Source organism: Pinus tabuliformis, chromosome 5_2 (assembly GCF_031772625.1).
Source record: "Pinus tabuliformis cultivar Carrire ecotype Pingquan chromosome 5_2, CPIR1, whole genome shotgun sequence".
Classification (NCBI taxonomy): Eukaryota; Viridiplantae; Streptophyta; class Pinopsida; order Pinales; family Pinaceae; genus Pinus; species Pinus tabuliformis.
In genome coordinates, this window is record NC_142306.1 from 1,136,344,578 (window position 1) to 1,136,369,242 (window position 24,665).

The 24,665-nt window shown below is 35.0% G+C and overlaps 1 protein-coding gene across 5 annotated transcripts in view; it reads right to left on the minus strand.

Moving 5' to 3' along the window:
* The window catches only part of LOC149163197 (uncharacterized), a 242,518-nt gene that overhangs the window by 128,637 nt on the left and 89,216 nt on the right, over positions 1-24,665 (minus strand). For 3 of the 5 annotated variants that reach the window (XR_016261975.1, XM_089437562.1, XM_089437563.1), the window contains exon 2: positions 16,577-16,644. The exons of 1 other annotated variant lie outside the window; for it this stretch is intronic. Coding sequence is in view for 2 of the 4 variants with exons in the window: in XM_089437562.1 (XP_089293688.1) it covers positions 16,577-16,644 (68 nt within the window). In the remaining 2 variants the exon portion in view is untranslated. Of the gene's footprint in view, positions 1-9,156; positions 9,181-16,576; positions 16,645-24,665 lie in introns of those variants that run through there. One more of the 5 variants, XM_089437565.1, reaches the window with a different exon arrangement.

A 24,665-nucleotide genomic window follows, 5' to 3' on the forward strand; every position in this document is an offset into this window, starting at 1 on the left:
AATTAAATGGTTATACCGAAGATGTCATGGAGCACACTATCCCTTTGAAAGATTAAAATGCTAAACCCTTTCATCAAAAGTTTATGCAAATAAATCCTAAGTTAGCCCCTGCAGTTCAAAAAGAGTTTTCAAAGATGCTTGCAGCAGGAATTATTACTCAAACTAGGCATTCAACATGGTGTTCCAACCTGGTGATTGTTAGAAAAAGGATGGTACAATTAGACTTTGTGTCGATTTTCAAAACCTTAATCTAGCATGTAAAAAAGATAATCACCCTTTGCCAAATATGGAGACTATGTTGCAAAGAGTAACTGGTTCTGGAATGATGTCATTGCTAGATGGTTTTCCTATAATCAGGTATGGGTTAAGAAAGAGGATCGTCACAAAACTACATTCACCACACCATGGGGTACTTTAGAATATATTAGAATGTCATTTGGATTAACCAATGTTGGGGCTACTTTTCAAAGGGCTATAGATTATGCTTTTAAGGGTTTAATTTTTAAGGGTTTAATCGAAAAAATTATCGAAAATTATCAAGATGATCTTACTGTTTTTTCTAAGGATGGTATTAGTCATATAGGTCATCTTAGGCAAGTTTTTGACAAATGTAGAGAGTTTGGGATATCCTTGAATCCAGCTAACTCTTTTTTTGGTCTCATCATTTCTAAAGATGGGATCAAGATTGATCCTGAAAGAGTTGAGGCAATCCAAAAGATTCCTCTCCCTCATAATCTTAAATCCCTTTAGTCTTTTCTTGGAAAAACAAATGTTCTTAGAAGATTTATTCCAAATCACGTAGAAGTAGCTAAGCCTATTCAAAGTCTTCTGAAGAAGGATGTAATTTTTTTATGGAAAGATGGCAAAAAGGCTTTTCAGGAAATCAAGGGTGTTATTGCCAAAGCTCATGTTTTAGTTAGCCCTGATTATTCGAAGGATTTCACGATTTTCTCTTTCACTTCTGAAGATACCATTGTTGGTGTTTTGTTATAGAAAAATAAGGATGGTCACGAGCAGCCTATTGCTTTCATGAGTAGAGCACTTCAAAATTCTGAATTGAATTACACTACCATGGAAATGCAACCCTATACCTTAGTTAAATCTCTTAAGCATTTCAAGATTTATGTGGGTTATTCCAAAATCATTGCCTTTGTCCCACATTTTGCAGTTAAAGATATATTAACTCAAACTTATTGCTTAGGAACTCGTGCTAGGTGGGTTACTAAAATCCAAGAATATAACTTAAAAATTAGACCCACCAAGTTAGTCAAAGGTCCAGGCTTTGGCTGAAATGATGACCGAAGGTAATGAGAAATCTCTTGGTTTGATTTGTCTTAATGATTCATCTTCGCCTGAGTTGCAAAGATTAAGATAACAAGGATATTATTTATTACTTGTTAAATCTTACATGTCCTAACCATTTAGTTGTTCATAGAAGAAAGGCTCTTAGATTAAAAGCCACTAAGTATTGCCTCATGAAGGATGGCCTTTGATGGAGAAATCCTGAAGACATAGTACTTAGGTGTGTTGATTAAATTGAGTCCAAGAAGTTAATTTATGAGTTTCATTCGGGATTTTGTGATGGTCATCACGTTGTTAGAACTACTGCCCATAAAACTTTGAGAGTTGGTTATTATTGGCCTTCGATTTTTTCTAATGTGCATAAGTTTGTTAGAATTTTTCAAGCCTGTCAACTATTCACTAGGAAACAAAAGCTTGTTGCCCTACCCTTACAACTTGTGGTTGTGGAGGCACCTTTTCAGCATTGGGGTTTGGACTTCATTGGGAAGTTCCATGAAAATTCTAGCAATGGCTACCCATGGATTTTAACTACTACTGATTATTTCACTAAATGGGTAGAGGTCATTCCTGTTAAGCATGCCACTAAAAAGGTCATTATGGACTTCATTGAAAATAATATCATTATTAGATTTGGTGTCCCTACCAAGATCACTATTGATAATGCCAAGGCTTTTAGTTCTTCAGAATTTTCATCTTTTTGCTTCAAGTATGGCATTGTCTTATCTCATTCATCTAATTACTATCCTCAGGGTAATGGCCTTGCTGAATCAAGTAATAAAAATCTTATAACCATTATCAAGAAGATAGTAAGAGATAATAAGCGATCTTGGGAAAGTAAAATCAAGTATGCTTTATAGGCAGATAGGATTGCAAAAAAGAAAGCTATTGGTAAAAGTCCCTTTGAATTAATTTATGGCTCAAATGTCACTTTCCCTGTGCACCTTAAATTGTCATCTTATCAACTCCTTCAGCATTTTTCAACTAATAGAGATGTTGTTCAAAAAAGAATCGCAGAGTTGGATGAAACTCGTACAAAAGCTTTTGATAATATGTGTAAAAGTCAATCTAACATTAAGAAAAGCTTTGATAAATCATCTCGATCTAAATATTTGCAGGTTGGACATATGGTACTTCTTTGGGATCGCAAGAATGAAAAACCAGGAAAACATAAGAAGTTTCATAATTTATGGCTGGGACCGTACATTATCCAAGACATTGTTGGGCCAAATTCATTCCACTTGAGCAGATTGGATGGTGAACCACTTGACTTACCTGCAAATGGCCAAATGCTCAAGCTATTCTTCAAAGATGACATCTGATGTCATGGGGCATCCTTTGTATTGTATTTCTAACCCTACACCTTGTCATTTCAGCATTTCATTTCTATTTTAGGATTAGATTTACTTTTCATGTTAATAAAATTGTTGATGAGCTTTTATTTCATGTGCTTAATGTTATATGATGATATTTGGATGGACGCTACTTATGTAATTTTGTGTGTTGTTTGGATGCAGATTTTGGATTCTCACATTCCTTCGATGAAGCAAAGTGTCCCCAAGTAGAGCCAGATGTTGACCACTCTGTGTCAACGACCCCATAGTAGTACACTGCTTTTTTCACAAAAGGGATCTATCATGTTCGAGTGTTTGCATCATTCAAATTTCATCATCGGTTGGCAGTTTGTTAGAGATGTAAACACATTCTGCATGGTTATAATATAAATAATCTTAGTAAGACCATGTATGTAACAACCTGGGCAAGCATAGTATTTTGATGACGACTTCTACCTTAGGAGGTTTTTTGTCTCACTAATTCATTTGTCTCTCTAGACATGATCGGAAGAGTTTTCCCCTCCAACCTCACCCCAAAGCTAGGGTGGATTTTGTCGTCAAGATATTAAGTAAGTCCTAGTGTTTTTTATTGAGTCCTTGTAAAAGTAATTTGAGAATAATCCTAGCTAATTGGCTAGACTATTTTATTACAAATTACTTGGTCTATTAAATCATATTTTGGGTCGCAGAAATGGGTAAATGTTGAAGGTCTATAACGAATGGGTGTTCCCCCTTCATGTATTAAATTGTAAAATATTCATGTAGAAAATATTTAATGAATGGTCCCTCATAATTAGACACCATGGCTGAATATTAGAAGATTGAAAAAAAATTAATCACTTCATAAGTAAATCAATTAAATTTTCTGTCAAAATTAAATTAATTCCTAAGCTAGAAATTTAATTAGTTTTGTTTCATAGGTAAAATTAAATTCTCCAATGGTGAAATATGTGGGTTCTAAAGAAGTTAATTTTTGGAGGTCCCCCGCCAAGGGAATATTGAAGAAACCAAGAAATTTTGGACCCTTGGGCCTTGGTGGTTAAATCAAAGTCAAATTTTTTAGGAAATTAACTCAAAATAATTAATTTTGAGTTAATTAAAAATCAACTAAATGAAAAATTCAATTTTTCCTCAAAAATTAAATAGTTTCGACGGTGATGGTTAAAGATTAATTAAATCTTTATGGATGGTTGATATTAATTTGATAGGGATCAAGCCAACTAGCTGTTGGAGATTTTACTTATAAATTAGAGGTGGGTGTCAATCTATCTTTTCATCCGATCTTTGAATCGTGCACTAACCAACTAGCCGTTGGAGATTTTACCTATAAATTAGAAGTCGGTGTCATTCTATCTTTTCATCCGATCTTTGAATCGTGTACTAACCTCTCAAGCTCTCTTGTATACTTTTTTTTTAAATTAATGCAAAAGTACTTGGGGTTTCAACTAGCGGTGATGTTCTTCTTCATGAATATATGGTAACATTGTTTTAATTTCTACTTAATATTATGTGAAAACTATCAATCAATAGCTCTCTTAGAATAATATGAATACAAGTCTCTTATTTACTTTGTTGGATCTAGGGTAACATTTTTATTTTTTATTGAAGTAGCAGGTATCTATATTTCTTCAAAATTTTATTGTTGTTCTATTTCTCTACTTGGTTTGATGATTGACCTAGTGTTTGCAGAAGATCTTTCAGGTTTTCATCAAGCATTTGGGGATAGTCCTCGGTTGGACCAGCCAACTCTCAGCATATATTTTCTAAAGAACCTACCTCACATAAGCTCTAGGATTTTATCTAATGATTAATCTTTTTTTCTGCAAGGTGTTTTGGGGCTAGTACCTCTCCAAAATTTCAAAATATTTTAAATAATTTGTGGAAATTTGATAGATCTAGCTACTAAGAGCTTTAAATTTTCAAATCTGAGAACAGACTTGGACTCATACTCCTCAGATCTGATAAATCTGCAACTTTTGTGCATAGATCTATAAATATCTTGTATAGATCTGAAAATTTTATAACTTGGGTTTCTGGGGTTTTATTCATTTTTATATCTTTATGATCTAGGTATTTTTTATTTTTGTTTTGTAGATGCGGAACTGAAGGAAAAAATTAATTTGAAGCCAGATCTAGACCCTGGAGGGCAAGATCTGGCCTCAATACCATTTTGCAGGGACATTATTCAAAATTATTTTCAGTCCGTGGGTTTCAAATTCAGATCTAAGGTTTTTCTGAAAGAAAATTTTATAGCAGAAATATATCGATTTCAATTTTAAATTTTTGGGATTTGTTTTAAGGTTCTTGGGCTACCGTTTGCTGACATAAAGCCCCTTTAAAATTCCATTGCTCCCTGTCTGTGTTTTTCTTTCTTTTCTTCTTGAAATTCCTCCTCTTTTTTTGTTGCCAAATTGCACCCCTCTTCAGTTGTGTTTTTCTTCTTCCTCCTCTACATTTTCTTTTGCTGTGTTTTTCCTTTATTCTTCCTCACTCCCTCTCCTTTGCATTTATTCCCCTCATTGTCTGAGTTCCCCAGACTCTCCTTCCCTTGCTTCTCGTCCTCTCTCTGCGTGTTGCCTTTTTCTTTCTTCCTGCTTCCATCCACATTCCCTTTCTTCTTCTCCTACGTGAGCTCCAGCTCCATTCCCTTGTTGCTCAAGCCTGCAATCGCATCTCTCTACCACGGCCCTCCATCCCTTGTTTACCCGTCGGTTCTCCCTCAACTTGCAGACCTACGTAAAGGCTCCTTCCCATTGTTGCTCCCCTTGCCGCTGCCTACAGCTGCTCCCTCATCCCTCATCCTCAACCGTCAAAAACCCTTCCGTGCTGCTCCTTTCCCTCACGACTTGCATACAAACCTTTCCCTCACGATTTCATTTCTATTCACTTTATTCTTTGTTTTGGTTAAGGTTAAGTCTCATAAAAAAAATCGAATTCTTTTTTAATAAGTTTGCTTTTCATTTTGATTTTTTTTTAACAAAAGAAAATAATTAAAATTTCGATTTTAATTGTGCCTTTATTTTTTTTTCAAAATTTCGAATTAAATTTTTTAATGTGGCCTTTGGCCCATTAAAAATTTAATTAACTAAGCATTTTCTCATATTTGCCACATTTAAAAAATTCCTTCATTGATGAACTTTATCACATTAAATTTGATGAAGGAATAATTAATTTTTGTTTATCTAAAGTTCCTTCTTGGGGTTTTTGTATTGGGGGCTCTAATTTTTTTTTTTAAAGGGAAAATTCTGTGGTGTTAAAAGATTTTAAATTTTTCTATAGTCAAGGCACATTTAATAATAATAATAATAATAAAAAAAAAAAAAAAAATCTCTAAAGTTTGACTATAGGAAAGCAAAAAAATTTCCAGGATTGGGGTCACTTAAGAAAACTCATTTTAATTCTAGAATTGTTTAAAATGCTTAAGCATTTGAATTTCATGGTTCTTCATGGTAATTAATTTTCGAAAGTTAATTGCTCAAGTCTTTGCATGCTAAGAGTTTTGAACATTTTCTTATGCTTGACATTTATTGAGATTGCTCATCGTTTAATTAACTCTAAGCGTGGTTTAATTACTTGAATTATTGGATATTGCATATTAATTTTTTGCGAATTTTTCAAGTAATTATTAAGTACTCTTTCATGGAATTGTGATAAATTGCATATCTTTTGTTTCGTAAATTGAGTATTATTTTTTAGCATCTACTGGCATTGATATTAAATTGTGAAGAAGCTTTTGTTCTCTTTGAGCTATAATCACATTAAAAAGATTTGAAGTGATAAGCTTGTGATTTAATTGGGCATTATATTGTGATATTGTTGGAAAGTTCATCTTTCAGTTTTTGTCTAATAAGGTGAATATTTACTTGGGCGAATAAATAATTTTGGCTTATGACTCTGAAGCAGATCGTGGCATAAGTGTTTTTCAATCCTTGAATCTAACTTCATCTCATCTTCTAATAATCTCATGCATTTGCATATTAAGTTAGTTCTGCCTAATTGAAAGTTACTTCCAAGCATAAGCTTGGTCGATAAAACGATAGGTACCCATCCATCTTTGCTTTAGAAGCCTGCTTTTAATAGTACTTAAAACGATGACCTTGCAATCGTCAGAGCCACAACTCTCTGCAGTGCCGGAGACACCGGGTATGTAAGATTTTCAGGAGAGGTATCATTAATCACACCTTAGTGTGCTTCACCTTATCTTCTCTCTGCCACGTACTACGGAATCAGGCTCAATATAGAAAGGATCAAAGGGTTAAAACTTAGATAGGCATTTAACTAAAATTAACCAAGATTCTTGCATCTCACATTAGTTTTAGGATCTGCATTTCATATAAGATAATCATTCATCCAAGCAGCAATTGTTCATCAATTACTTGGTCTTAAATTTCCTAGCAAGATAGTTGACTCCATAAGGCACTGGTATCAATTGTTTAAATCTAATCAAATCCTACAAGTCTTGTTAAATTTAAAATCAAGTTCTTGGTCACTTAACTATGTCTCCCGAACTGATTGGTTTCCAACTAGTTCTTCTTCATTTTATTTTCATAGGGTCTACCCCACTTAGTCTGTTGTTGGAGACAACTTAAACGGAGAGATTGGGGATCAAGGTGACAGCCCCGATCTGATTCGGTGTCGCAATGCCTAGACATTATGTGCAACAATAGAGCCCTTGGGCTTATGATCAAGAAATGAATAATACAAATGATGGTTGACGTATTTATACACCATCCATGAGCTAGGTTCCTAGCTCCAAGGAGGTTGAATGAACACAAGAAATGAATAACTCAAATGAGGAGTGGCCTATTTATAATCAACAAAGAGTTAGGGTGCTAGCCCCAACAAGCTTTTGACTAGGTTAGCCTTAAGCCTAAATTTTCCAAAACTTGTTGGCACTATGGCTAATGTGTTGTCCTTGATGTCAACTCACTTGTCAAATATGTCGTTTGTTGGATGGTGTTGTCATTGATGTCAACCCCAGGGGTTTGACTGGACTTGGCTTTGACTGAAACACCAATCATTGATATCAAATGAACAATGAACGCTTCGTAGAATTGTTTGGATTACATCAACTTGAAGGCTACACTGTTGGATGTTTAAAAACCTAAGTCCTAGGGTTTGGGTTGCTTGGACTGAGGACATACCCCAACTTTGTCAAGGGTTTTTGAAGTGGAAATCTATGAGTTTGGTTTGGACATCCACGTCATTGGATTCTCCTCGAAAGTTGTTTCCAATGGTATGTGTCACACCACGTAGTTCCTCTTGGTTTGAGAGATAATTGAGTTTGAAATTCAAGACCCCAGTTTATGGGCTAAAACCCCAAGGGGTGATGACATGGCATAATTTCATTAGTTATTGAGCATCAAACATCAAGCATAAGGGTTAGTTATCATATCACATGGAGTTATAACCTTGTGAAAATGCATCATTAATCTCAGATTGTTCATGTTACTTAAGTACTTAGTGTGAATCAGCTTATAGCAAGAGTACTTAACAATGATGAGATGGCAATCTTGAACAAGATAAATTGCTTTAGAAACACCATTGCAAAACTTCAACAAATTCTCACAAGATGTAAAATGTCAATTTTTCAACAATATTCGATACCACTTTAAGATAAACTAATCACCATTCAAGATAGCCAAATGAAAACTTAGATGCCAAGATTTAGAGTGATTACCAAAGACAAAAATGTCAATTGGATTCCAATTATCTCAAGATCAAATCTAGAGCTTAAATGTAGGAGTGCTTTAGGTGCCAAATTCTGGAAATTTTACAAACTTAGAGTAAACTACACAAGTGTTGGATCTCAACAGTGAAATCAGTAGTAGTACTTCAGAAAATTTCAACGTTTATTAATATTATGGCAGCAGTATAAAAATCACTCTAAATTATAAAATTTGCCCAACATATGAAGTACAAAACTTTTCAATGACCAACATAAATAAATTTATGTGTCTAGCTTACTTTATGAAGATGTATTCAATAATATTTCAAACCTGTAATAAGTTATTATAGCAGTAAATTGACCCACAGAACAGCAAGCTAAAGATGTCAGAAACAATGCCCAATATACCCAAAAATAGTAAAATTCACCCAACTTGAAATAAAATTAATTTTGAGGGTTTTTAAAGAGTGATTCAAAAAATTTCATATCTGATCTATTTACTACAGCAGTGAATAATTGACAGATCAGCAAGCTAATACAGTTACAATCAATGCCAAAATTGCCTAGAAATAGAAAAATTTACTGGAAACTGAAAATTTCAAGTTTTATACCCTTATTAAGTGTATGCTTCAAAAATTTCAAATCTGAAAACTTCAGTTATGCAATAAATTTCAGCAAACATAAAAGTTAGATCTAGGCTAGATTTGGGATGCCCAAGTGGCCAAAATTTATGAAAATGAAGATTTTGCAATTTTAAACAATTTTGAGCATGTAGCGTGTGATTTTAGGGCTTAATTATTATTGATTTGACTGTTGTAATAAACAAAAAATAAAACTAGGGTTTAGAAGTCAAACCGTAGCCCAAGGAATTGATGATTACTTGCCCAAATTTTCCAAAATTTCTCCAATGTACTTGGCACCTAAAAACACAAAATTTGAGCCAAAATTGTTGCAAAACAAATTGTTAGAGATAAAATGTCAATCCTTTGAAGCTTGTAGGGCTTATGGTTTTCTTAATGCTTACAAAATAGATACCAAACACTAGCCTTTTAGGTTGGGTAAGGGCTAGGGCCTTCAGAAGATGAGTTTTTTCCCCGATTTGCAAATATGCAACCTGCAAAAATAGCATGAAAACCCTAGACGTCTAGGGTTTCTAAGGTCTCCAATGTCAATTTCTTCCTCGATCCTGAAACAAATTTATAATAGAAACCCAGATACCCAATATAAAAAATTTAAAATTCAAAACCGCAAATATATACAAAACCTAAGTTGCACTTAAACGGATACGGAAACAAGGTTTGCAACGGATATGGTGAATTTTCAAAAAAATTGGATACGATATGGCAAATAAATGACATATATATATATATGACAAAATAAAACTTTCATATTACCATTCATCTTTTAAAATCTAGATTCTACATTTAAAAATACATAATCATCATCATGAATTCCACATAAACAAATCATCATCACCAATTCAGCTTAAACATTGTCATCATCATTAGAGATTATTATAACATTCAACATATCATCAAGTTTTTGTTTCCAATTTCAATTATCAACATCACCAAAATTAATAATGCTAAATGCACACTATATAGTACAAATTACAAAATTGAACTATGACTAGCAATCTACTATCATATGACATATTATGGTATTCAATGTCCATTGTTCAAAAGTTTAAAACATCATCATAAATTACATTTACATATCATCAAATATGTTTTCATCCATGTAATTAAGATTCACATCATCATTTGGATCCTCTCCATGAGTGGGAGCATTGCTACCATGTCCACTTGAAGATGCAATTATTGGTGCCTCCTCATCAAACAAAATCATATGAGACATGGCATTCAATGTCATATCCAAGTCAGGAAACTTTAGAAATGGATCCAAAACCCTTAAAAATGCCGAAACGTTTCAAAAATAGGATCCCGCGTTTCCAAAAAACTGAAACATTTCTGTGTCGTTTCCATGTCGTTTCTGCGTCGTATCGTACCCATTTCCGTAAAGTCAAACGGCATTTCTAGGGTTTGGGAGGGACATTTTCGATAACTTAGTACAAAACACTAAAAATCTCCAAAGCCGAAGTTAGAAAAAATAATTTACAAGTTAGATCTACAAAATTATTCGCAATATTTACAAATATACAAGAGTTCTGAAAATTTTCAATTTTTGAGAAAAATATTTTTATGGAGTTTCCTCTTTTGAAGAATGGCTAAAAATATTTTAGAAACTCTAATGTATACTATAGCCTTAGTGAAGATCTAATCCACCAAATAAATATTTGGAATCTAGGCCACAGTGATTCTTGCCCAAGTTTGTGAACTTGGAGGCCATGGACTGAAGTACCTACAAGCACTATGAATTTATCTCAAAAATAATTTGTTAGATCACATGGGGAATCAAACCAACTACTATTAGCCCAAAACTATCAATCGCATGGTTTTATTTCCATCTAATGAAAAAACAAATCTTACCAATATTCAGCACAACATAGAGATGCTCGTAGTCAGCACATAACACAAATCAATAAGCAAGAACATCTTGAATTGCATCCCAAAGTCTTTATTATGATTGAAAAGTTAGTTCCCAACAGGACAATAGTTACAGAGTTGTTTCAACGGAAATTTTTCTAGCCAGAGATCAAGATGCTAGAGACTCAAATGACTCTAATTTATAGATTTATCCTCGTAGTGGAAAAATAACGACTAGCTTCTTTGATCCTTATCAAAATAATCTTGGTCGTTGATAAACACTTCAAGATCTTTTAATCTTGGCTCTTGGTTTTTTTTTTTTTTTTTGAGGAATTTTTTAATTTATCATTTAATTCGATTTTTATTAGCTCAAAATTAATTATTTTGGGCTAATTTCCTCAAAAATTTCATTGACTTAACCACCAAGGTCCAAGGGTCCAAATTTTCTTGAAATATACAATATTCCCTTGGTGGAGGACCTTTAAAAATTGATTCATTTGAGACCCACGAATTTTTCCACTTGGAGAATTTTTTTTCCTAAGACAAGTTAATTTTGACTCTAATTAATTAATTGTTTGGCTTAGGATTTAATTTTATTTTCCCAGAAAAATTAATTAATTTACACAGGATTTAATTATTTTTCCACCCTCTAATACATAAGATTTTACATTTACAACACTCAAAGGGGGAATACACATTTGGTTTAGACCTTCAAGACACATAATCCATCTACGACACAATATGATCTAGTAAACCAAGTGATTTGTAATAAAATAATTAAGCCAACTAGCTTAAATTATTCTCAAATCACTTTTACATCAAACTCGACTAAAAACACTAGGACTCACCTAAGATTTCGACAATAAATTTCACCTTAGCTTTGGGGTTTAAGCTGGAGGAAAAAAACTCTTTTGATTAACAGTGTTTAGAAACACAAGTAATCAACAAGGTTAAAAAACCTCCTAGCACGAAATTTGTCATCAAAATCATAGGCTTACTTAGGTTGTTATATATATTCAAGGTCTTACTAGGATCATTTACATTAGATAACTTGCAGAATGAGTTTACAATGACATATAGATTGCTAACAAATGATCCGATCTTGTGGAAAAAAATTGGCACTTCCGCTTCCTTGGAACTTTCACACATCCGATGCAACACGTTCTATAAGTTGTAGCCTGTAAATCAAGGGGTTGGAGCCTCCTTCAATTGTGTCTGAAAACTTGATGTAATTAATTTTCTTTTAACAAAGAGAAGATAAATTACTAAGAAGCGTTTGGTGGTTTTTGAACCGAAGGGGGTTTTCCAACTAAAAATCATGTCTACTGTTATATCATTCTACATTGTGTTAGTTTTTGTAGCATCGGATGTGTTCTAGCCACGAAATTTGGTGGAGAGGCTAGAATTCATCTATTCTCCAAAACCCAGAAATAGTTTCTGCAAATTCCACCTAGAGACAACTTAATTAAAATAATTAATTGTTTTTTTATGTCTGCTAAGTCTAAACTTGGGAAATCTGATTAATTAAAGGGTATTAATTAAGTCATGGTGAGAATCTTCTAGAAGAAGACATGGATCGAGTTCTAATTAATCTTAGCCATCGATTATGTTTTAATCTTGATCGTTGATACCTCAACAAGAGATTATAAGAAGAAACTCGATGGGGGTTGGAGAACACACTTGAGCCACCAGCAGTTTGAATTTACTGGCAGATCGAACTCCAGAGTAGTAGCGCTGAGTTGCTGGAGAGAGAGCTAGTGAGCTCGAAGCAGTGAGAGAGGGGCAGGGATAGTAAGGCCGGAGGGAGATTTTCCAATCCGGTGAAGTGCATTGCAGAGCAGCAGTGAGTGCCACAGAGAGGCAGCGTGGAGCCATGCAGAAGCAGTGCAGTGCTTCAGAGGGGAATCTGTATTTTGCTAGGGAGAAGCAGTGATTCAGTGCCACATGTCAGAGTGGGAGCCCGAAGGCTAGGAGAGTCCATCTTCCAAACAGCAGTTGATCAGATAGCAAAAGAGACGCAGTTCCGAGTTGTGGGACGGAGTGCTGCGTAGGCTGACACAGGGACTGCCCAGAGGCAGCAGAGAGCAGCTCATCTTGAGCCAAGGTCAGTGTCAGATCGCTAGTGGGAGTGATATTTTTCTCACTAGACTTATTGTCAGTGATTTCTCTGTATGGATTTCTAGATTTGAGCATCCATAGTTTTGTACTCAAATTTACTATTGCACCGATTTTCCCAAATTGGGTTTTTTGGGGGACATTGGTCCAAAAGTAACTTTGTATTTGTGTGTGTGCATCTATTCTTCGAGCATTATTTTTTTCCCAGTATATTTTATTTATGAAGGCTAGAGTGTATTAGTTTCAATATTTACTGTAGGATGCAATAAATAATTTGTTTAGTTCATTTAACAAATAGAAGAAACTTAATCAATTGTTGCAGAAGGATTCGGGGTTTCCAAATTTTCACACATTGTTGTATGGTGTTGTTTACTGGTCTTGATATCTGACACCAAATTATAATAATATTGTTGAAGATTAACTAATGCTCTAAAAAGTATTAATAAAGTGTTAATTGCTAAGAAATACGGATTCACCCCCCCCAGTGTTTCCAACATCCTTGATGTCGACTTGGTTATGATATGATAATTATAGAACTGTTACAGATGACATGATTGATGGTACAAATGTTACGAAGGATATGGAAGAGAAATGACAGCCCAGTCACAGGATGCATGTAAAATGTGAAGGTTGAAAAGTATACATGACCCCTGTGAACAAGATTCGCGGTTCTATGAACAAAAGTCGAGTACATAATTCAAACCATGGAAAATAGGAACCAGGAGCTATTACCATGGTAATTGTCCATATTATTGTGTCGGCAACGTCTATTTGATCCTGTCAAATGAATACCAACAACATTACCAAAGAATTTCCCTGTGGTATTGGCAAGGCTAAAAGCTATATAAGGAAAAGGAGATCAAGGAGCTAAGTGTGCATTTGAAAGATTATGATCTGATCTAGAACAGGTGTTCACCAGGGAGTAGGGATAAGGTTCAAATCTGAAAGTTTATCGATATGCTTGATTGATCTATTTATGCTTAAGAAGCTAACGTTGCTATAATGGTGCTATGATCTAAAAATGTTTACTGAGATCTGTGATTTTCTGAACACATGTACGCAAAGATAAGTATTTGACATGTGTTGTGTTTGCAACAATGATTTAAGGTTTGGACGCGGGTTTTTTTTCTGAATATAGCGTACATACGCAATATTCTTCATGCTAGTCGTATATACATTATGAGATAATATGTTTTGGTATGCAATATTTTGAAATCTATACGCGAGTTTTATACATGGGAAGCGTGTATATACGCAGATTTGTTTGATTGAAGTCGCATATGTGTTCAACCATTTGTAATTGTTGCTTGGTGATGACAGTTGATGAAGTTTGTATTATTTGTTGTTGTTCGTCAATGATGTCTTGATCAAAATGGTTTGTATTTGACAGTGTGGATTGGATTGATTTGGTTGTGGCTTGGTATATTGATCAATGATGATGCTGCAGAATTGTGATTGGGTATTCAGTGATTTAGTATTGGTATATTTATGATTAGTTGTTGTTGTGACTCAGTATTTCAGTGATTCAGTGGTTGATATAGTGATTCAGTTTGACAATGTTTCAATACTCAATGATTTGAGATTTGCAAGTTTTATGCACAAGAAGCGCGTATATACGCAGATATGCTTCAAAATAGTCGTGTATATATTCTGAGGTAAATTTCATCAAGGTTTGTAATGACTGCAAATTAGTTATGTATTGATGACAGTGTGATTGGTTGATTAGTATCAGTTATTGGTTGATTGGTATCTTGGTATTGAGCATATTGTTGGGTGTGGGTCCAGTTTGAAAATATGATGAAAAGTCGTCTACATGATTTTTTATATGTATTTGACACAAGTGGATCCAGTATGAAATATTATGAAACGTGGTCCATAGGGTGCTGAGGGTTGTAGCCTTCAGTGAGAGGGTAAGAGCTCCCTTATAGTGGTTGTTGGAGAACGAGTGGAGGTTGTAGCCTCATGCAAGTAGGAGTCTGCATGCTGGTAAGAGTCTACGCCAGTAAAAAATTGTAAGAAAAATTTTCTTTATAATAAAAAAAGATAGAGACAACAGCAACAGTGGTTTTCTCTCACATTGAGTTTCCACCTAAAATCTCGATGTCCATGTGTTGATGTGTTGCTTATGTGTTGTGATTTATTTGTTCTTTACTGCATATAGAATGGCTAATGAACTAATAATGCAATGATTAAGTTAAACATCTTATGGAAGTTATGAAAATTAAGTAATCTAGATATACGTGGTTTTAATTCACTTAAGGCATGTAAACACGCGAGTTCTCTGAATAACATTAGCGTACAGAATTCCGAATGTGAAATTGAAAGTTAAAGTGAAATAAAAAAACTGATTCACCACCCCACCTTGCACCCCCCCACCCCCCTCAGTGTTTTTCCTAATAAAAATAACACTATAATTAAGTGTTACATAAAGTTTGACTCTGATCAATGGAAGAAAGATTGCTTGTGTATGAAGATTTTTCATGGTTGAGAAATAAATTCACGTTCTAATTGCTCTCTTAGTCTTGACAATCTAATTTTAGTATCCTTTAGCCAGCAAGATTCAATTTTGAATTGCCTTGCTGATTTTCTTATATTCCACATCTTCCATTGCCCACTTAGACTTAGCACTGATCACTTATGCTACAAAATTAATCCTTCACAAGTTTCTAATGAAAATGTTGAAAAATACTTCACAGATTTTAAGAATCTGTTTGCTAATCTATAATTTTTAATTGCAGATTTGAGTCTTTTATATCATGATTTGAAGTGTTCAGTTGCATAATTTCAGGCTTGCGATCAACAAGATTGAATTAGGACACCCCCCTTGGATTCCCAAGCACTAATCCGGAAGTGAGATGCCTGTTGGCAGTGACAATGATAGCAACAACAAATCTATGTTCAACATTTGAATCCCATCAGATTCCTAAAGAGACAATTTAAGTGATAACACTTTGTAATAGCCAATTTATTATGACTATATTAGATTAGTTGTTTAACCATTTTGTAATTACAAAGAATATAAAATGAAAAGTCATTCCTGCTATGTACCCACATAAAAAGACTTTTGGGAAAATGAGAAATACGAATCAAAGTGTTCTCCCTCTATCGCCAGTATCAAAGTTTTGCTAATTTGTTGGCACTTTCTGATAGGATTCAAATTTCAAACTGAGAAATAATTCTTTCAATTTTCAGCAAGTTAAAACTTTTTCCTGCAGCTGATTATGTAGATCCCATCTAAGCCAAATGGAATATGTAGCTTCATAGCTTAATTTCTCAATAGCAAAGCAAAACCATGGAATCCATGCTCATCCTCTTCCACACAATTTGAATATTAAAAGAGCCAGCCTATACCCCATTTTGTTTTTTAAAAATTTAGATCACGTGATCATCCCCAATTTGCTACTGTGCCAAAACCTACTCTTAGATATTTCATCATACATACATACATACAGCCTTTAATAACCATTTCTTGCATCAATATTGACTCCTATAAATTCATCATATGGGCATGTTTTACGTTATATATTTTCAAGTTAAAGTCTCAGTTGTAAGCTTGTAGCATGAATCGTTGAAAACTTGTGGGTTTGGTTTCCTTCCCAAACATGGTTCTACTACTGTTGTATAAGCATTTAAGAAGTATACACAAGTTGGACCTCAAGTGACTCGGAGCATACCATCAAAGCACCAACATTGACGTCTCCAAGATGAGGGAAGCATGACAAATGCCCTTTCTTGATTTTTGCTGCATGAGAAAAAGACAAAAAGAAGAATCCTTCGAGTTATCATTACATAGCTATTTAAAAGCAATTAAACTAGTACATTTACAACAGACTAATTAAAATGCAAATAACCAGTCACGACTCACCATAAACACTCATATATACATAAAAAAGGTTTCATTTGCCATCAAGTACTCACAGCTTATGTAACTATTGATCCTCAGATCACGTCTTAAATTTGACTATAAACATAAATAACTAAGGGGAACCAGGGTCCCCATTTTTCTCAAAAGACTACTTCATGTCAGAAAAAGTAATATGAATTATCTTTTATTAAAAAGCGACACAGATTAGCAAAGTTCATTAGAAGCTTTTATGAAAAAAATAATACAGATATATTTCATCGGAGATTGAATTATTTAATTTAGTTATTAATGTCCACTAGTGACCATAACTAGCAAAGTGTTGAAGAATGTAACTAGTTTCTGTCTTCATAATTGTACTTATCAAAAGAAATTTTATTATTAAAGAAAATGACCTATTAAAGCATGGGTTTCATGCTTGGGTCAATGTTTTCTAAGTCAAAGTCTCCATTGAAGGCTTCTAGGTTTTGTCTTGAGTCATTATAGTCATTGTCATTTTTATTAGACCCTTCTTGGGCTTTTGTGTCATGTAAAGAATTGTTTTTGAGTCAAAAAGATTATTTGTCAGCTCCACACCAAGTCGGACTTGTCCCCATGAATTTGGCCTACATTAGGGCAATTCGACCTAGCAGAAAGGCTATATAAAGAGAGGCAATTCGACCTATTTGAAGCATTCACTCAACAAGTTCAATCTTTAAAGAAGAGAGGCAAAAAGGAGAGCGAAGTAGCTGGAGAAAGGACGAAATTTGCTGGGAAGAACTAATTCGAGTTACTGGCCTATCTATCTCTCACACGTGCAAAGTTTCTGGGAAATTATTGGGGCTGAAATTTTGTGTCTAATGCATGTCCGAAATTTTGTTGCTAGGGGTCAAAATTTTGCTGCTAAGAGGCCGAAATTCTGGACTAACGCTGCTTTTGGGGCGCTGTCACTTGGAGTTTTTGTCAGGGATCATCTATTGAAGGGAAGGGTTGACTTGGTGGTTGGAGGAAGTCTTTGTCTAGGTCTAAGAAGTTTGGAAGTGTCTCATCTTGATTTAAATCTACTGAAGGAAGAGTTTTTGACTAGGTTTTCCCCTTGTAAGGGTTTTGCCCTGGCTGAGCGCCTACATCTTGTGTCTCTTATCCTTGTGGTCTTCATATACATATAGTTTGGTAATTGCTTGATGAAAGATAAACTAATTAAGAAGTAAAAAAAGCCAACATAATTCACAAGTAATTATCAAGAAAGACGAATCAAACCCTAATCCCTATAAGCATTGATTTCGCAACACGGTATCAGAGCTAGGGTCTAAGAAGGTTAAAGATCACTTTGTTGGCTTGGAAGAAAAGGTTACTCCCTCTATGGCAAGCTACTTGAAGATGGGATTCAATATCGTAAGAATTGCAAGAAGTTGGATTGGAAGGGGCATCTACAACTTATCTAAGAAAGTCAAGAGTGAAGGATTCTTGGTTGCAATTACAAGTACTCATGATGATGACAATGCATGGATCATTGGCAGTGGAGCATCAAGACATATGACAAGAGAAAGTGGACAACTTTATGCAATGGAGCTAGGAGACAACAACAGTTATGCAATCAAGGGCCTTGGATCTACATCATTGTAGCTAGAAAGTGGTGCAAAGTTACATCTCAACAATATACTTTATGTCCCGAGATTGAGAACTAAAATTATTTTCAATTTCTTATTTAAAAGATAAAGGAGATAGGGTTGCCTTTGTAGATGGTAAATTTTTTATTTGGGGAAAAAATTCGAGTATTGAAAAGGAAAAAGTTATTGGAGATATAGAGTTATAACACCATCTCTTCAAGCCCTTGTTCACATGGATATCAATCCTATCGAACTATGGCATAGAAGATATGGGCATATTCATTTAATACCCTCACTTAGTCAAATGGTAAAGGGCATCCCCAACATCAAGGAAGATCATGAAGGAGTATGCAAGGGATGTGATTTGGGAGATAACACTAGGAAACCTTTTACAAAGAGTGATACAAGGTCTAAGGAGATCATAGACCTCATTCATTTTGATGTGTGTGGGCCAATGTCTAACAAATCTCTTGGAGGCCATCTTTATTATGTGACCTTCATTGATGATCATTCTAGAAGGACATGGCTCGATCTTCTCAAGACAAAGGACAAAGTATTTGAGCAATTCAAGGAATTTAGATCCGAAGTGGAGACCTTAACTAAAAGAAAGATAAAGACTTCGAGATTCCACAATGGTGGGGAATACACTTCAAAAGAATTAATTGCATATTGTAAAGAAGCAGGTGTTAAGAGGGACCTCGTTGTTCCCTACAACCCCGAGCAGAATGGAGTTGCATAAAGGAAAAATAGAACAATTGAAGAATGTATACAAACTATGATATTTGATCAAGATCTACCAAAGTTTCTACGAGAAGAAGCAACAATGACAGCAGCATATATTCAAAACAGAAGTCCTCATAGAATCCTTGATAATATGACACCGAAAGAATCATCCACAGGGAAGAAGTTGTGTGTAGACCATCTTTGAATCTTTGGGTGTCCCGCATACATCCATCTTCCAAAAGAAAGCGAAAGAAATTGGATTCTACAAGTATAAAAGAGATCTTCATTGGTTACAATTTTTCTTCAAAGGCCTATAGAATCTACATCAAGGAAAGAAGAAAAATTGAAGTTAGCAAGGATGTTATATTTGACGAAAATCATGCATACAAAAGATCCAAGGATTACCAATTGAATCTAAAGATGAAGATATACCACTATTTGAAGAAGAGAATCATGACAAAACATCTACAAACCAAGAAGAAGAAGAAGGACCAAGTGAGCCTATTCAACCTGTAATCATTCCCAAAACAAAGAAGAGGCCAAATTGGTTAAAAGCTACACTTGAAGATGTCGAAGGGCATGGTGCTACTAAAGGAACTTTTAGAGAAAGCAAAAGACCAAAGAGATATTCAAGTTATGCATCATACATGACAAAATTGATAGAAGTTGAACCAACTACATTTGAAGAAGTTGCTCATCGAGAAGAATGGAAGAAGGTGATGCAAGAAGAAGATCAATCCATCATGAAGAATGGAGTCTGGGAAATCACCAAGTGACAAATCTGTTGTCACCTCAAAATGGATCTACAAAATCAAACATGTTGATGGAAGCATAGAAAAATACAAAGCTAGATTCGTTGCAAAGGGTTTCTCACAAAAGGAGGGTATAGACTATGAAGAAACCTTTGCTCCTACTGCTACGTATACTAATATAAGATCTTTGGTTTCGCTAGCTGCTACTATGGGATGGAATATCCATCAAATGGATGTCAAAAGAGCATTTCTAAATGGAACTAATGATGAAGAAGTATACATTGAACAACTGGAAGGCTTCGAAATAAATAGCATAGATACACATGTTTGCAGACTCAAGAAATCCCTATATGGCTTAAAGCAAGCTCCTAGGGCATGGTATGCAAGGATGGATGCATATCTCTTAAGAATTGGGTTCGTCAAAAGTTGTATGAATACAAACTTCTATATCAAGGTGGTGAAGAATGAACCAATCATTATACTATTAGATGTGGATGATTTCTTTATTACAGACATGGAACGCAAAATATTAGAATGCAAGCAAATGTTGTTAGTTGAATTCGAAATGAAAGATCTGGGACTCATGCACTATTACTTGGGCTTGGAAGTCTGGCAGAAACCTGGTGAGATATATATGGGTCAAGGTAAATACATAATCAAGATGTTGCAGAAATTCGGTATGATGGATTCCAACCCTGTGACAACTACCATGATCAATAATCTTAAGAAGTTGAGAAGCTCTGACTCTAGTCTCAGCGATCCTACTAGCTATCGTAAGTTGGTGGGTTCTTTGATGTACTTGGTAAATACAAGACCTGATATATGTTTGTTGTAAAGGTTCTAAGTCAATTTAAGTTAGAGCCTCGTCATGACCATTGGATAGTTGCCAAGCATATCTTGAGATACCTACATGGCACTATACATCACTACCTAAAGTATGATGGAAAGGAAATCAAGTTAACAGGTTTTACCGATTCTGATTGGGGTGGCAGTGAGACTGATGGAAGAAGCACTATCGGTGAATGTTTCTGATTTGGATCTACATAGATTTCATGGATGAGTAGAAAACAATATCCTGTTGTGTTAAATAGTGTTGAAGCAAAATATGTTGTTGCATGTGAAGTAGGAAAGGAAGTTGTTTGGTTAAGAAAACTCTTGTCAAATTTGTTTGGAAAGCCTCTGGATCCTACAGTTATAAATTGTGATAATCAAAGCAACATCAAGATGTCTGAAGACCCCATATTCCATGCAAGGACGAAGCATATTAACAAGTACCAATACAATAGGAGTTTGGTACAAGATGGATTCGTGAAGCTACAATATATCTCGAGAGATGAATAGGTAGTTGATGTGCTGACGAAGTCTCTTTCAAATAAGAAGTTTGAATATTTTAAGAACATGCTTGGGTTGGTTCATGTTACAGATTTAGTTGATAGGGAGAGATGAAGCATCTTATGGCAACATGCTTGAGAGGACATATGGCTGACCTATGTGTTGATGCCTAGATCCCGAAGAGGGAGGGTGGCGTTGGTCATGGAGCTCTGACATTGGATACTCACCTAGATCCCTGGGTTGGTAGTAGAGCTTAAAAGGCTAATGGTACCTAGAATGGCTAAAGCTTGAGTCCCCTTAGTCCCACCCAGATAGAATACCCTGGTCAGGTATCTAGTCTGCAACACTGAGTGTGCTAGAACTCTTCATAGTTCATTTCATTTTGAAATCTTCCATGTACTCTTATATGTATGTAATTATGAATACCTCCGTAGTTAAGAGGGAGTATTGAAGAATGTAACTAGTTTCGGTCTTCATAATTGTACTTGTCAAAAGAATTTTATTATTAAAGAAAATGACTTATTAAAGCATGCATTTCATGCTTGGGTCAATGATTTCTAGGTCAAAGCCTCCATTGAAGACTTCTAAGTTTTATCTTGAGTCATTAGAGTCATTGTCATTTTTATTAAACCCTTCTTGGGCTTTTGTATCATGTAAAAGAATTATTTTTGAGTCAAAAATATTATTTGTCACCTCCACACCAAGCGGCCCTGTCCCCATGAATTCGGCCTACATTAGGGCAATTCAACCTATTTGGAGCATTCACTCAACAAGTTCAATCTTCAAGGAAGAGAGACAGAAAAGAGAGCGAAATCGCTAGAGAAGGAAGAAATTTGTTGGGAAGACCTAATTCAAGTTTATGGGTTATCTATCTCTCACACGTGCAAAGTTTTTGGGCAGTTGTTGGGGCCGAAATTTTGTGTCTACTGTAGGTCGGAAATTTTGTCGTTGGGGGTTGAAGTTCTACTACTAGGAGGGCGAAATTCTGGACTAAGGTTGCTACTAGGGAGTTGTCGCTTGGAGTTTTTGTCAGGGATCATCTATTGAAGGGAAGGGTTGACTTGGTGGTTGGAAGAGGTCTTTGTCTAAGTCTAAGAAGTCTGGAAGTGTCTCATCTTGATTTGAATCTACTAAAGGAAGAGTTTTTGACTGGGTTTTCCCCTTGTAGGGGTTTTGCCCTGGCTGAGTGCCTACATCTTGTGTCTCTTGTTCTTATGGTATTCATATACATATAATTTGGTAATTGTTTGATGAAAAATAAACTAATTAAGAAGTAAAAGAAGCCAACATAATTCACAAGTAATGGTCAAGAAAGAGGAATCAAACCCTAATCCCTATAAGCATTGATTTCTCAACACAAAGGGGGTATTGAAAGTGCATAAATAAGTGAACATTGGAAGTGCTAAAGCATCTCCAAAACTGCAACAAAAATAAAGGGGTGTATAGCAAATGTGAAAAGAGATACAACTGAGTGCTAGGAAGCCCAAAAGAACAAATATACAAATGTCATAAATTAGCGGCAAATTTAATGTACTCACTTAGATATCAAAGACATTACTTGATATACATCAAATATTTGCATCATTTTTTCCAAATATTCAAAAAACCTACTTGTTACAACTTTCGAGAGTAAAGCTATCTTCCCCTATAACGAATAATTTAAGTTGGAAATGGAATATAAATGGAATATATAGTAGGGAGATTGCTAAACAGAGACACACTCTTAGAACAATATGACTTGAGTATTTTCACATGGCAAGCCAAAAAGAAACGCCTTTGTAATATAATTGATGTTGGAAAAATCTTAGCTATAGTTTCACTATTGTTGATGTTTCTAGCTCGGGCATGTACTTCTACACAAGCTTAAATGTCTAGGCATGCAGAAGTTGCCCAAGATCTCCTTAGACACTTGCTCTAGTGCGAGCAAGTTGTTTTTGTAACTTAGCTTATGTTTTGGCTTAGGAAAAGCACATAATCATTATGTTGGCTAATTGAGCTAAAGTAAACATAAGAAAAGTGAAATATTTACTTTAACTATTATGTTTTAATCTTAGCCCTAGATCTCAATTGAGGCGAGATGCAATCTCAGTCATCAATCACTATGGAAATTAGGGTTTGAGATATAGCTCAATATAAAGTTATAAAAACAAGGCTAAGAAGAGGAGAAGACACACCATATAGCAACACAAGATTGAGAGAGCCATCTTAGTGAAGAGTATAATACTCCAATGTGTCAAGTCCAAGGAAATGCAGAAGGGGAGCTTGGAGATTCATATCAACGAGGGGGTCCAAGAACCGATCTAGGGCCTGATCTATTGGATCAGATCCAAAGCATTGTAATCTGTATTTTGAAATTTTCTTCAGTTGTGCCATTATCCCAAGATGGAAGCCTAAGTTCTAAAGTTAATAAAGAGTTGTTGATTGCGCAGAATTTATTTGTGTCATTGTCACTGAGATTGGTTATTTTTGCTTCCACTAATCTAGTTAAGAATTTAATTTGTGCTTTCATTTAGTAGATCTATAATCTACTAGGTCATTGAATTGCTAAGTGTTAGGTTCTCAAGAATATTCACATGGTATCAGAGCTAGAAACTCCAAAAACAAATCTCTGAATCACACAAGAAGCTAGGTTCATACAAGATCGTTGGGGGCCAGGTTCGACCGTGATCATACAAAGCAGAATTTTTTTTAATAGGACCAAAGGAAATTGATCGCACTATGGCGTAATCACCAAACAAAAACCATATTTACTACAAGGTGGCTAAATTTAAAAAAAAAAAATGTAGAATAAGATGGCCAAATTTGAACGAATGTATGGCAACCCAAAGGGAAATAAAAACACAAAAAATAGAAAAGATGACTAGTGGTTGCTAACAGCACAAATGCCAACCAAACCACTGTTATGAAACCAGCTCAAGAAAAGATAAATCCACGCCTTAGAATTCAGCCTCTTCGAGGGGGCAACCTCCTTTACATTACATAAATGAACAATTCTTGGATGATACAAATGACAAAACCTCCTTTCTATATATAGGAGTCTAAGGAGTCACAATATAATCCAGCCGACCTAACAATAATAATATAAAGCCACAAAAATAACAATAGAGGGATTCTATGGGGCACAGAAACAACAATATGGGGGTATTAGGGGCACAACAATATAAATAGGGGGTATAACTACAATAGTAATGGGGTAATCACTAGTATTATAGGGACCCAACATGCCCCTCTCCTTCAAAAAAGTGTTGTCCTCAACGCTTGAGCAGTTCTGGATACTTCTGCATAAAATTCTCATCCTCCCATGTGGAATCTTCAGCGGATAAGTTCTTCCACTTGATAAGATACTCTGAAATTGATCGATTTCGTAGCTGTCGAGTTCTTGTTTCTGTGATTGCTTCCGGTTCCAATATAATTTTTCCTTCCTCGTCAAGTTCTGGCAATATTGTTTGAATTGGGAGCTTGTCACCTATAACCTTCTTTAAACATGAAACATGGAAAACTGGGT